The sequence below is a fragment of the Coccidioides immitis genome, assembly GCF_000149335.2.
Source record: "Coccidioides immitis RS genomic scaffold supercont3.2, whole genome shotgun sequence".
Classification (NCBI taxonomy): domain Eukaryota; kingdom Fungi; phylum Ascomycota; class Eurotiomycetes; order Onygenales; family Onygenaceae; genus Coccidioides; species Coccidioides immitis.
The window spans coordinates 705,993-718,456 of NW_004504309.1; the positions used below are offsets into that span (position 1 = coordinate 705,993).

A 12,464-nucleotide genomic window follows, 5' to 3' on the forward strand; every position below is an offset into this window, starting at 1 on the left:
CAATTAGATAAGAATAGAGAGCAAATTTTTGGCACAAGCGCCCTTGAGCCAAGATAGGTACGTATTATTATACGCATTTGTTTTTTGAACGAAACATACTCCTCGTTCGAAGCCAATGGCGACCAATGCAGGGCCTATGGGCATCATTTCGAATGACCCACCCCGCAAATCAAAAATAGGACCTCCGGTTCTAAGCAGAGGTCCTCCTGGGCTTGCTTTGGGAGAAAAAAAAGAAAATGGCTAACATGGTTAACGTCTTCCATAGCGAGTCCAACAGTAGCTGAGGCCTGCTCGCTGTACTTGGGCCAGTCCCCAACTTCAGCAAGCAGGCTTTCAATCACCGGAAGTGATGAACAACCATAGAACCAATGCAAAACCAGGATCAAACCCCCCTAGGCCCCCTCCTTTACCTATCCATATCTGTTTGAGCGGCGTGGAAAGGTTCGCGATTGCCCAAGGCCGGATCGGAGTAACCAGCAGCCGAGCAAAAGGAGGCGGGGTAGTTAATGGCAGGCAAAGGAGGGGCAGAGAGCGTGGGCTGGCGGAGATCTCGCATTATCACTCTCATCGGCGTTGAATAAAACTTTCAACCCTAGATAAAGCTGCTTGCATTCTTTGATGGGGTCGAAGGAGCTGAATCCTCCAATTTGCCATTCAGCTCTTTGATATGTGCAAATACAAGACACCTCCGGCACAGGACGCCCGACGTCACCAGGTTCAACACTCAGGCTTACCTTTCCTTGGCCTTTTCAAGTCCTAAGACGAGAACGGCAAAAGGAAGATGGGAATTCCGTTAGATTCAGCCGATCATCTTATTGTTCTCTTTGCGAGTATCCACACGTAATTGGGATACAGGCCGGGAAGCTTGAGGTCCGTCTGACAATTGAGCAGAGTTCCCTGTGGAGTTTGGGCTCTGCTTCACCACCATATGGCCTCCGAAGCCCTCCGCTTGTGGCGGCCGACCCCGCTCGGGAGAGTCATTCAAAAGGGCTATGGCTTCCCCAAGAACGTTTCAATTTTATAAAACCGGAATGCGAGTAGACTGTACTACGTACGGCGAGACTACACCTAAGGAGCGATATTTCTCACGTCAAAGAGCACGGTTAACACCGCAATCACCAGCCATGTGCTCTGACGCGGGAGGTTTAACAATCGTCGTGGGGAATCGGGACCCCAGCTTCTCCACCCACCACCCCACCTCGTCGCAGTGTGCAAGCATCATCGTTTATCCGTTGGACAATGTTCCGTCCTTTGCTCGTCGAGGGCTCTCAACTCGGCCGGTTTCCGGAATTTCAGCAGGGTTGATACGCCCACAAGTGCGGCGCAGCCATGCAGCAATAATCCTCGAACTGCCACAGCCGACATGTTGTTATTTGACAAGCATGAAACAGACGTGTTTGACTTCGAGGGTTTCCCGATGATAAGCAAATATGCGTGATACCCCACCTCCCTTCAAGGGTGAATCTCTTGGACCTCACATCATGTTGTTCTGCGGAGAAGCCTCAACGGCCACATGTTGCTTTGCGCAGTCAAAGCGCCGGGCAACACTTTCGATCCCCGCAGCTTCCCTTACATATTAATCACTGCATGGACGAAGGACCCAGGAGCATGAATCTTCGTTTTTTCGATGATCACAGAAACTCTTCTCTCGTATTTAACTTTCTCAAAAAATCATCCCTCTCCACCCTAGTTTTCCCTGTCACATTAGTACTTTCCCGTCAACTCGCATGGACTGTGAGACTACCTCCCTTTTACTTCATCGGCCCCAATCAATATGGCTCCTGAGATCGTTTGCCAAGGTGATTCCTGTGAGGAAAGGCAACTTAAGGACTCTTGACTGGAAATTATGAAACGATTCGTTTATCCGCGGACTATTAACTCATGTTTCGATATTTTTGCTGACCATGGACCTCAGAATTTCACCAAGGTGGGACGGAGAACATCTCCTCCCAATCGGTCCTTGTAGGGCTGTGGATCAAGATCCACAACTAATGGTAACTCCACCCTTCGGCGTGTCGCATCCTCAAGCGGGAAGCGAGGAGGTCGACAAATTTGGCATTCTTACCAGCGGTCCCTAGCCGCATTTCCACCAGATATCGGACAATCGGTTTCTCTCGACAAGCGATTCTAGCAACCATGGCTCCTCCTACCCATCAGCTCGCAGAGCCACATCTTGCCGAGAGACCCTCCTGTCGGGATCCCTCCAACGAAAAAATTAAAAGATTGAGCCTGTTGCCACGCACCGCCACGCTCGGTGCCACAACCGTCTGGTGACGTCATTTTGATATGTGCGGGTTAAGGCTTGGCGCTAATCTCACTTAACCACCTCTGGACTAGCCTGCTAGTGCCAAGGCCGAGAAACAGTGGGCCTTCTGTGGTGGGAGATACGACTCTGGATGGATAGGAATATCGCAGGCAACCGCACCCATGAGCATATCGGATAGTTTGGCTTGTGCACAGAGTGGAGTTGGGCGATCGGACGAAAATGCTCGGGATATTTTGTGAACAAATAACAAGGAAGGGCAGGGATGTGCCCGAAAAATGCCACCAGATATGCAACCGTGTGTTACAACAAGCTAACCATCCATTTTGCGACGGAGAAGTAGAGCCAATCATGTCTCCGGGAAAGCTGAGATATGAGAAGGCAGCTCACAGAGTCTGCAGCGCTGGGAGGCGGGAAGTCAGAGCTGCTGTCAACTTGGAAAGGCCTCCCTGACACACCCTTTCCACAGCCGCAAGCGCAACACCGAAGGCCCTGCTGGTTGTCCATCTCCCGTGCCACGGGGCATTTACCAACATCTCCGGTCCAATTGGAACCACTGTTCCCCTGGTTTCACCAATCAAAGGTGCTGGGACCATGGTCAATCATTCCTTACACCTCAATAATGGTGTGCAACCTGAAAACACTGGATGTTGCCTGCTCCTGGTTGAGGAGAAATAGGTACAGCGCGGCATGCGCGCAAAGGCAAACACAAGCATGTACCAATGCTCCGTACTCCCCTTTTTTTTTTGGTTGGAGGGGCGTGGTTCAGGGCCCGCTTGTCCCTGACTCAGGATCCTTCTTGCACAAAATTCCGGTCCACAACGAAATGCCACGCACATGACATCATAAGGTACTCAGTTCAGGCTGCCGATATTTTGCACAGTCAGGAAGTTGTGGAAAGGAAAGTCAACATTTGCCTACGATCTTTTTTGCTTTGGCAAGGTAGAACGGCCAGCCAATGAATGGGTGTACATCTTAGCTTTTCGAAAACCCTTCTTTGCTGCGAACCTATCAACTTTATGACATTTGCCTCTTTTCCCCTTCCGCACTCGGTGTGGATTTGTTTTCATCGGAGGGAAATTCAAATTCGTCGGTATCGAATGAAATCACATCATACCCACCATCCGGCCCACAGTGGCTTGGTTAGTTGCTGTATCGGGTGGATCGTTTCACGAAACTTCATGGTTCAGCCCAGGTATCCTGCCTCATCCGTCCGGTCAAGCACGTTGACGTTAAGATGAAGTCAGTGGAGACTGCAAAATAATAATGGAGACGGTTGAGGTAGAGAACTACGCCGGATTACATTATCACACTTGCCTTTCTTCTGAACGCTGGTTCAACCCCGTCGAGCGGCTATCCCGGGACTGGGGAAAGCTATATATACCCTCTTTTTCGCCCCGCTGTGCGTCACTTTGGTTGCTTTCAAGAATTCCGCGGCCTTTTCACCCAAACGCAGCATCCCATCGTCGAGATATCCACGTTATTGGACCTCTCAGTCGACCGGTTTCGGCTGAGTTGCGAAATAGTTCATCGACCTTCCCTGGCTGAATAAGGACTCGCCACATTGTTTCCTGGGGAATATATAACCTTCCCTCGTCAGGAACGAGTTTCAAAACGCCTTGCATTTGCCTTTCGCTATATTTTTGTGACTTCTGTTTCAGGAACCGTGTTCGACCCATCTCGACACTATGACTACTGCCGATTACAGATCCCATACGTCGGGCGGCCACGTCCGTCGGCTGTCCAATGTTGAAGCTTCTGGGGCAGACCTCATTGGCGGGCCCAATGTTATCGTGCCTCCGAAGCACTTGATGGCTAAGAGCGATGCCTACGAGACTGCAAAGACTATGGAACTTGCGAAATATCACCTCGAAGAGGACATTTCCTCAGCCGAAACAACTCCAAGAGCCGCATCTCCTATCTCAGCCCAGCCACTCACAACAACAGATCGATATGCCTTCGCTTTTGATATTGATGGTGTGCTGGTTCGAGGAGGCAGAGCCATTCCTGCAGCTATTGAAGCTCTGAAGGTTCTGAATGGACAGAACGAGTACGGAATTAAAGTGTAAGTCCTCACACTAATTTTGGTCTTTTTTATCAAGCTGTTGACAAGACGGGATGTCTAGACCGTACATCTTCGTGACAAACGGTGGTGGAAAGACGGAAGAAGAGCGCTGTCTCGATCTCAGTCGACAACTTGAATACGAAGTTTCCCCGGGGCAGTTCATCTGCGGCCATACACCAATGCGAGAAATGGCGGAGAAGTACAAAACTGTCTTGGTCGTCGGTGGAGAGGGCGAGAAATGCCGTGTTGTCGCCGAAGGGTACGGATTCAAAGACGTTGTGACTCCTGGAGATATCATCAAGCATAACAGACACACTACTCCTTTCCGGGAACTTACTGAAGAGGAGCTTCGCAATTCTCGAACTAGGGATTTTTCTGACGTCCAAATTGAAGCTATTTTTGTTTTTGCGGATAGCAGAGACTGGGCGGGAGACCAGCAGATCATTCTCGATCTATGCATGTCCAAAGGCGGGCGGATAGGAACAAGGTCCGAGACGTTTGATGAGGGCCCACCGGTTTACTTCTCCCACAACGACATCGTCTGGTCCACATCGCACGAGTATACACGGATTGGCATGGGCGCTTTGAGAGCCTCGACCGAAGCTCTATTCAAAGCTGTTACCGGAAAGGAGTTGCAAACAATTGCTTTTGGCAAGCCACAGATTGGAACATTCCAGTTCGCCACGCGGCTTCTCCAACAATGGCGAAAAGAAACTCACGGTATCAACTCACCCCCAGAAACTGTGTATTTCGTCGGAGACACCCCTGAATCGGATATCCGCGGTACAAACGAGTACAACGACTCCGAACTCTGTGAAAACAATTGGTACTCTATTCTCGTGAAGACCGGTGTATTCCAGGATGGTACTGTTCCGCGATTCGCCCCACAAAAGATCTGTGGTGACGTTCTGGACGCCGTCAAGTTCGGTATGAAGAGAGAGTACATAGATGCCTTGAAGCAGTCTACTGTTGCTCCCGTACAGCAAGGAACCGAAGGAGCCACTAAAGAGGTGTGACGACAAGAATCCTTTACAATTTTTACACCAACTTGCTTTTCGAGAGACGCTATTCACGATGTGACGATCTAACTACTGGATACGTATAATACGGCCTGTGTATCCTGACACCACCTGCAAATTTGTGATTCCCCATTTGATATTGCGTTTTCATTAACTCTGCTTATTTTCCTTAGCCTTTTTCTTTCCTTCTTTTCCCTTTTTCTTTTCATTTCTTTTCACTTTTTTTTCTTTATTATTATTATTTTTTCGCGGCTGGTGGAATACCTTTTTCGAGACTTCTGCTATGTATAGAATATGAAAACCAGACAGGCAGACAAAGGAACATAGAACTCTGTCTAGAACACAGTTGGTTGCAACGGATTTATACACCATTGATTTGCTATGGCATGTAAATACGTATATTTTGTGTGATCTCTAACACTTTGAAGTTCGAAAATTGAGATGTTATCAGAATCGGTCCACTAGTATTCAACGTAAAGAGAAGACAAGAGCACCTAGCCATGAAGCAGTAAAGCTGGAGGTACATCTAGTTTCAAAGTGGACTTTATAAGTGTGTGACCATCAAGGGGATGAAGTAAACTTATATGTATATCTCTCTGCGTCGCTGACCCTAGATGAGCCTCACACTCTCACAAAGAGCCCAGAGGTAGTCTACTCGTGTTGCGGACTGATGAATGGATTCTACACTGCTTCATGGCCGATAACTCTCGCCTTTTCGGACAAGAAACCCAATAGCTCATCTTCCCGCTTCCTATTGTTCACTATTCGAAGTGGAATGGTCCTCGTCATCGTTGTCGTTGCCGCCGGTCGGTGTTTTTTCGGAGGAATGCCCCAAACCTGGACTTCACAACTATTTGCAACATCGCCAATGACTGCAGCATAGGCCCATGCACTGCACAAGTGGGCAGCAGGCTTGCTCAATCCATCCTGTGGTTAATGTTGGTCTTCTGAGCGTGACATAGACCTAGGTAGCAGCCCATGACGAACACGCTATATCCGATGGGCCTGGTAGGTCCACAAGTGCGGGTTGCGGCTTTTACAACCTGTGAGAAATGTAGCATAGAGGGATGAGCAGCAGCGCTCTAGACTGACACCAACTATATTCTCTAAATATGTAATGATGTAACTACGAAAGAGGGTGTGGATCGGGCCTAGGGGATAAATTGCTCCTTAAAAACTTTCTCAAACTCCAACTTCAGCTGTAAATCATTGTCCTGTCATTTGTGTGTGGAATATTGCAATGTTCCTGTGCTACTATTATTGGATTATAGGAATGAGCTTGATGGTGACAGATGTTCGCTCATTTCTGGATGTGGTTGTGTGATGTTTGGTAAGCCTTTGTCAGGATCATTGTTTGGATAGTTGAATCATTGACATCCAGTCATCCTTATGTAACTATTGATCGTAAGCTTGTTTTCAGTTTTGGCTAATGTTCTCATTATTTTGATCATTTGATGATGAAATTCCTTCCTCTTTGTAACTCAAATATATGGCTCCTTGAGTGTAAAGAGGTTATTGAGTGGTGTATAAATAGAGAATGTGATGCAAAACACAACAAGAAATGAACTCAGTTGTGCTTGAGGCACACCTTGCTTTCTGGTAAGCAAACGCATTTTTGAATCTAGATGATGCTGGCACGCCTCAGTTGACGTGTTCTCCCCATGAGTTCCATGGAGTGCAAACCATATTCTGTCTTCTGCTTGAAGATTTAGAAAGCCAGGCTCATGGAAAGCCATAGATTGGACCACGAGGCATTATCTCAGTCATATCACATTCAACACTGCTAATTCCAGTGAATCTGGAATTATCAGTGTTCAAAGCAGGTCCTTATTTTAAAGGCATTACTGACATTGTTTTGCTTTCCTTAAAATAACCTGTACTACTTGGGGACCATTTTTTTTATTGTGTTTGTGTTTCTGTAAAATGGATAAATCCTACTAAATAGTATAGCCTGTTAGGTAGTCTGAGTCATATTTTCTGACTGCATAAGACTAAAATGAATAATAACAATTGTAAAGATTCTGGCCATTCGACAGAAGTTTTTAGGTGCTGCTAAAGTTGTCAGAATTTCCACATTAAAACCATTTGAGTTTGCCTCAAATCTAAGCTGTATTAGATGGCAGCCAAATTCTTTCTCTGATGTCTTGGACATTGCCGAGATTGTTAGATGATCCTCAAGCTGCACCAAGGTATAGTCTAGGTGCAGCTCCTCATCTGTATCTCCCTGTCTTCATTTAATTTTGCAAGAATTGGTTGATAGTAGTAGTACTTGAATCTTCAATCCACGGAATGCACATTTGAGTTTTGGGAATTCCAGATATGTTTTTTCATATTGATATTTTGTGGATATGAAAATATGCTGCTGGCTTTCAAATACAAATAATATTCATGTTGACCATGTTCCACTCCATATTGACAGAGGCAGGCCGGGCCAGCCAAGCTTTAGAGATTAGTATATATAAGTAACTGATTGCTTTTCCTTGGTGAAGCCCCGGTTGAATGATTTTACAAACCAGTATGATGATTTCTGTCAGGGGCGATCCATTGTAAGTAGTAAGGTGGCGTCGCTGAGAGGCGAAGCTACACCCATTTGTTATTGTTTCTTGTTTCCCTTTGATAGCCGGTCCATTTATCTCCTTTGACTCTAGACTTCCAGCCATCAGTCATAATGCCCACTTTCACTTGGGTCAGGAGGTTTGTTTGAATGAGCTGGTGGTTTTTTTTGTGAGATCAGACCAGTAACATTCCAGCCTCTGTGTGGGTCAAGCTAAATTTGGGTGTCATCAGAAACAAAGAGTAGGGTTATGCTGGCGATAAACTCTGGTTTGGGCGGCTCTTCTTCCTTTTCTAAGCATATACATTCACATTTCTCACTGTGAGACTCAAACGCTGTGGATGAAGGTCCTGGTTAAGGGCTCCAGCATCATCTTGGTTTAGCCAATTGACTTGGACAGGCATGTTCAGAGGAGTTTGAACTTTAATATCAGAAAAGCATCCATTTGTTTAGCAAAGCAAGATCCATCCATTTCAGGGGAACATTCATGGCTGCATGGACCTTAAGACCATAGAGCATCCCATTGGGGGATGCTCCAGTGTCAGCGGCGGTAGCAGTGTTGATATATATAATTGCAGATGCAGCAGGGTCCCTGGCCATTCCCTGGAGTCTTCAAGAGAGTGAATAAGTTGCGATATTAGCCTATGGAGGACCGAAATTGGGGTATATCTTCTCAACAGTTCCTGTGCCAAGCGAGACAAACTGGGTAAAGTAGGAGCGTTGTGCTTGCGACCGAATTAATAAAAAAGCATTTTCAAAGTCCTTGACTGGAACTTACCAGAGGTTGCTTGAACCTCAATATTTTTTTCCCCTCAGGAGTGCCTGAGCAGATCGTTGCGACCCTCAGGTAAAAATCGACTGGATCGCCCATGACCCAACGGCTTTAAGATGCGTTCCTTATATTCAAGAACATTCTTATATACACTGGCCCACTCAAGGTCACCTGTGAGGTATATTGAAGTCAATAATGAAACTCCGAATGGTATATTAATGGGTGGAAACAAAGCACTTAAACTCAGGTTAATTTGGGACCACCTGGCAAACCCGTCAGAATACCACACCACGTTGGACTTGAGGACTTAGAAATGCATGATCTTCTGCGAAATCTCGAATAATTGATAGATACGCTAGTGATAGAGAACCAAACTATGGCCGGTGTGGGCTGGTACAAAATGTATATGGAGAGGTGAAAGGGAACGATGTTAAAGTTGCCCTTTGCTAAATGTCAAAGCACGTGACGCTAAAGGGGCTGCCACCCGGGCAGTTATTGAAGTGAGGTCAAATGAACGAAGCGAGGCAGATAGCCGACGAGAAAATAAGGAACTGGAAAACGAAGCTAGAACGAAGGAAAGAAGAAACCAAAGCATGGAGATGTGCTTTCAGAACCTCTGGGGTTTTGGCTAGCATCCAGCTTTGAAACAAAACAACAAAAGTATATGTCCTGTGCATACTTTGTACATCATATACAAGAAGATCTGGATACCATAAGGCTTTCCAAAGCGGAATATCTATGCAACTCCGCTATGCTAATAAAACATACCTCCATGAAGAAAGAAACCATCTTGGCATTAATCGATCATTAAATATCGGAAATAAGCATCAATCGGTCCTCAAAACTAGCCTCGGTCCCCTTCGTGGCGGGTCGAGTTTTCGCTCCCAGAGGCTCGCTCGACCCTCATGTCCGTACCCACTATTGAACTCTGCGAGCCCTTGTTCAGGTCTCCGTGAAGGTCGTATATATAGGTTAGCGCACATATGAGCGTTAACTGGCAGCGAAAGATTTCCTGCGCTCTCTGCGCTAGACTCTGCTTTACAGCCAAAATCTTTATAAGATGCGGGTTGCGCACGAGGGCGGCACGGGCCCGGTTCCAGAGTGTGGTTTCCTTCGTTAGAGCTAGGCTGTCGCCGAGGGTTATTATGACTATCCCCATTTCTCAAAGGCCTTGGATTCCACTGGTTTCTTCCACGGACGGAGTGTGAATAATGAGCCGCAGGAGGCACCTGCAAATACTTGGACGGAGAGAACTTGGAATCAGATTCTTCCACGGGGCTTAGCCTTGTCGTGGCGCGGCTTGATCTGGTATTCACTCCCTCTTCATCCGACGCAGTCGTCTCAAAGCTAGTAGTCGATGACGCGACCGAATGACGCATGCGAAATATGTGTGAATCAGTTTTCCGGCAGTCCACATGCCCGCTAAGTTGTGGGTGAGAGCTGGAGTGTAAAGATGATAACTCTACAACTGAGCCTTTTCTGGGTATCTGGGGTGACGCTGTCCCGTCCACAGGAGTATGCAAGACTCCCGCGAATGGATTTGTAAATTTGACCGTATTTGGGTGAGTTCTGACTTCCGGTGACAAAAAAGAGTTGTTCCCCGGAAAACCTCGGCTCCATAGTCCACCTTCTGTACGCAAATCACAGTCTGATTTAAACATATCCAAATGCTCTTCAGGTGGATTTGATCTGCGGTAATCAGCGTCTTCCTCGAATATAGTGACTGCACTTGATGGTCGAGCAGACGCTAACTTTTCAGTTATAGGATGCGGATGAACAACTGTTTCGAGATCGGGCTTATCTGGAAGCAGGCGTGACACTGTTCGCATCGAGGAAGGGCTTTCGAGCTCTATGTCATCCGTCTCTGCCAGCTCAGAAGGGGTATAAGGCCTTTTACCCGGACCAAAATCACTGCTTTGGTAGCCAGAATGAAACCTTAGGCCAGGAATGGAGGTCAGTGGCTCAAAGGTCGATCGGTTATAAGCGCCAACAGGGGTACTGGGAATTCGTGGCAAGCTTTTACGAAATAGCCTCGGCGATGGTTCTGCCATTGTTCCACCAATTTCGAACAGCTCATTTTTCCGACGTTGGAAACATCTGCGCCAACATAAGACGAAGAATGCTAGCAGTCCTATCCCAAATAAGCACGCTGCCCCCACTCCAACGGAAATGCCAATAATTTGATTTCGGGGGAGAGAACCAGAGGGAATTGCCACTGTCGTCTGCGCTGGCATGGAAGAACTAAGAGTGAAAGACATCGAAGCATCTGCGTTTATTTTACTTTCATGACTCGCGCCCGGTGTTGAGGTCGATTTTCTGGTAGAAGTAGCCAATGCTGTAGGTGTGATATTCGTCCTGGTCTTTTCATGAGCAATATCCTTCGTTGATGAGATAATTGACATGGTTATTTTCGATGTTTCCATGGATCCGATATGTGACGAGTGTGGGACGGTATGACTGGGCGTAAGTGTGGCAATAATAGCTGTATGGGTGTTAGGAACGGCAGCGAACACATCCCGGCATACATTATAGACTCCGAATTCTCTATCCTTTGGAGAGGGACAAGATGCCAGGACGCATTGCAAAGCTGCTTCCCCAAATGCGTAGCCTGTACGCGATTTTTGAGTGCACAAACAACCCAGGCTCTTCGTGTCGGAGCAAATTGACGTTGGATAATTATGCGATATAAAATCTTTCAAACACGATAACGAACATGGAGGAACGATATCCTGCACAAGTTGTTGCCCGGCCCTCGGTACAAGCGCAGCACCAGCGACTATATTGGGGTATCTCAACAAATTACTCAATATGAGAATTTGAATTAAGAGGCGCATCCTGCTGCGGCCTTCTTTTGCGGGTGCAGGCCGTCGCCCATCTACTGTGTATTGTACCCGGAGCGTAGCTGTCCGATAGGGTCACAGAGGCGGGGTGACAATCGATCTTGAGCTACGCCATGGATTCGGACAAGGGAAGGAGGTTAACAAGGTCTGATATTGGTGCCGCCCTATACGTCGATCGACCTGCACCAGAAAAGTGAGTGTAATCTTGCACGCACATAAATGAAGGAAACAATGCACTGCAAGGAAAATAGGACATAATCTATAGAGATTGAAACCTCAGGGAACGAGAGCCATGAGGGGTTAAGGGGAAGTGATATTCAGCGGGGAGAAGATTCCATCTGAGTGTAGATGGAAGCAGCAAACGCTCCAATGAGATTGGATGCCATTGGAACACCTTGAAGTGATGTCAGAAAGACAGGCAACCTTGCAGCAAGGAGGCTGCGTTCTCCTGAAGAATGAGGGCGACGGCGAATCGGAACTCGTCTTTGAGTTGATCATGGCATTCGGCAACCTGTCATGCATGGTCCGATTGGTACATATCCCAACGATCAAAGACTTGGAGGGCTGAGGATTGAAAATTCCATGCAGCGGCAACAGTGGAGGCAATGGCAGCTGGCCGTTCAACGGCATAGACGCCGTGATGAAACGTCTATGTCAACGGCCGACGAGTGGGAAGCGACGTCGAAGCGCCCGTCGGCGATGTGATGAGCGGCCAATCGCATCAAAGGTTCCACGTGACCAACACCAGGATTCCGCTCTTGCTTGGGAGGGTTTATCGGCAGCACACAACAAGGGGGAGATCTTGGTTGTCGGTTCTTTATCTTACATGGCTTGACTGTTCAATGCAGATTATGTACGGAGCATGTGTGTGACCTCGTAGGCAATGATCGAACTAGCCGCGACTCTCAAGAAATGGACGCTACAACACTGAAATGCATCGGTGCTGGCAAG

General features: G+C 47.3%; 5 protein-coding genes across 5 annotated transcripts; 3 read left to right on the top strand and 2 right to left on the bottom strand.

Annotated features, from left to right (window-relative positions):
• Positions 1–992: 992 nt before the first annotated feature.
• CIMG_09614 (uncharacterized protein) lies at positions 993–1,421 on the top strand (the record flags this gene model as incomplete). The annotated part of the gene is made up of 2 exons (XM_012358613.1): positions 993–1,102; positions 1,178–1,421. 2 exons carry the CDS (start codon positions 993–995, stop codon positions 1,419–1,421), a joined length of 354 nt encoding a protein of 117 aa, XP_012214036.1.
• Positions 1,422–3,232: 1,811 nt separating this feature from the next.
• On the top strand, positions 3,233–5,805 carry CIMG_09612 (TIGR01456 family HAD hydrolase). The gene is made up of 2 exons (XM_001239990.2): positions 3,233–4,328; positions 4,390–5,805. The coding sequence occupies exons 1-2, from the start codon at positions 3,952–3,954 to the stop codon at positions 5,342–5,344; spliced, it is 1,332 nt and encodes a 443-aa protein (XP_001239991.1). The 5' UTR covers positions 3,233–3,951; the 3' UTR covers positions 5,345–5,805.
• A 2,518-nt stretch (positions 5,806–8,323) lies between these two features.
• Positions 8,324–9,046, bottom strand: CIMG_12974 (uncharacterized protein). The gene is made up of 3 exons (XM_004445206.1): positions 8,911–9,046; positions 8,680–8,844; positions 8,324–8,626 (listed from the first exon to the last, which is right to left on the bottom strand). Exons 2-3 carry the CDS (start codon positions 8,770–8,772, stop codon positions 8,387–8,389), a joined length of 333 nt encoding a protein of 110 aa, XP_004445263.1. The 5' UTR covers positions 8,773–8,844; positions 8,911–9,046; the 3' UTR covers positions 8,324–8,386.
• An 11-nt stretch (positions 9,047–9,057) lies between these two features.
• On the bottom strand, positions 9,058–11,507 carry CIMG_09611 (uncharacterized protein; the record flags this gene model as incomplete). The annotated part of the gene is made up of 1 exon (XM_001239989.2): positions 9,058–11,507. The coding sequence occupies one exon, from the start codon at positions 11,505–11,507 to the stop codon at positions 9,501–9,503; it is 2,007 nt and encodes a 668-aa protein (XP_001239990.2). The 3' UTR covers positions 9,058–9,500.
• Positions 11,508–11,626: 119 nt separating this feature from the next.
• On the top strand, positions 11,627–12,348 carry CIMG_12391 (uncharacterized protein; the record flags this gene model as incomplete). The annotated part of the gene is made up of 2 exons (XM_012358754.1): positions 11,627–11,706; positions 12,102–12,348. 2 exons carry the CDS (start codon positions 11,627–11,629, stop codon positions 12,346–12,348), a joined length of 327 nt encoding a protein of 108 aa, XP_012214177.1.
• Between the last annotated feature and the right edge of the window lie 116 nt (positions 12,349–12,464).

What these genes read in the sequence shown, in the direction of transcription:
- CIMG_09612 (XM_001239990.2), top strand. Translation starts at nt 3,952, where the DNA reads ATGACTACTGCCGATTACAGATCCCATACGTCGGGCGGCCACGTCCGT. An exon ending in AACGAGTACGGAATTAAAGT is followed by an intron (nt 4,329 to 4,389) that starts GTAAGTCCTCAC and finishes CGGGATGTCTAG; the next exon opens with ACCGTACATCTTCGTGACAA.
- CIMG_12974 (XM_004445206.1), bottom strand. Translation starts at nt 8,772, where the DNA reads ATGGGCGATCCAGTCGATTTTTACCTGAGGGTCGCAACGATCTGCTCA. An exon ending in TGAGGTTCAAGCAACCTCTG is followed by an intron (nt 8,627 to 8,679) that starts GTAAGTTCCAGT and finishes TTCGGTCGCAAG; the next exon opens with CACAACGCTCCTACTTTACC.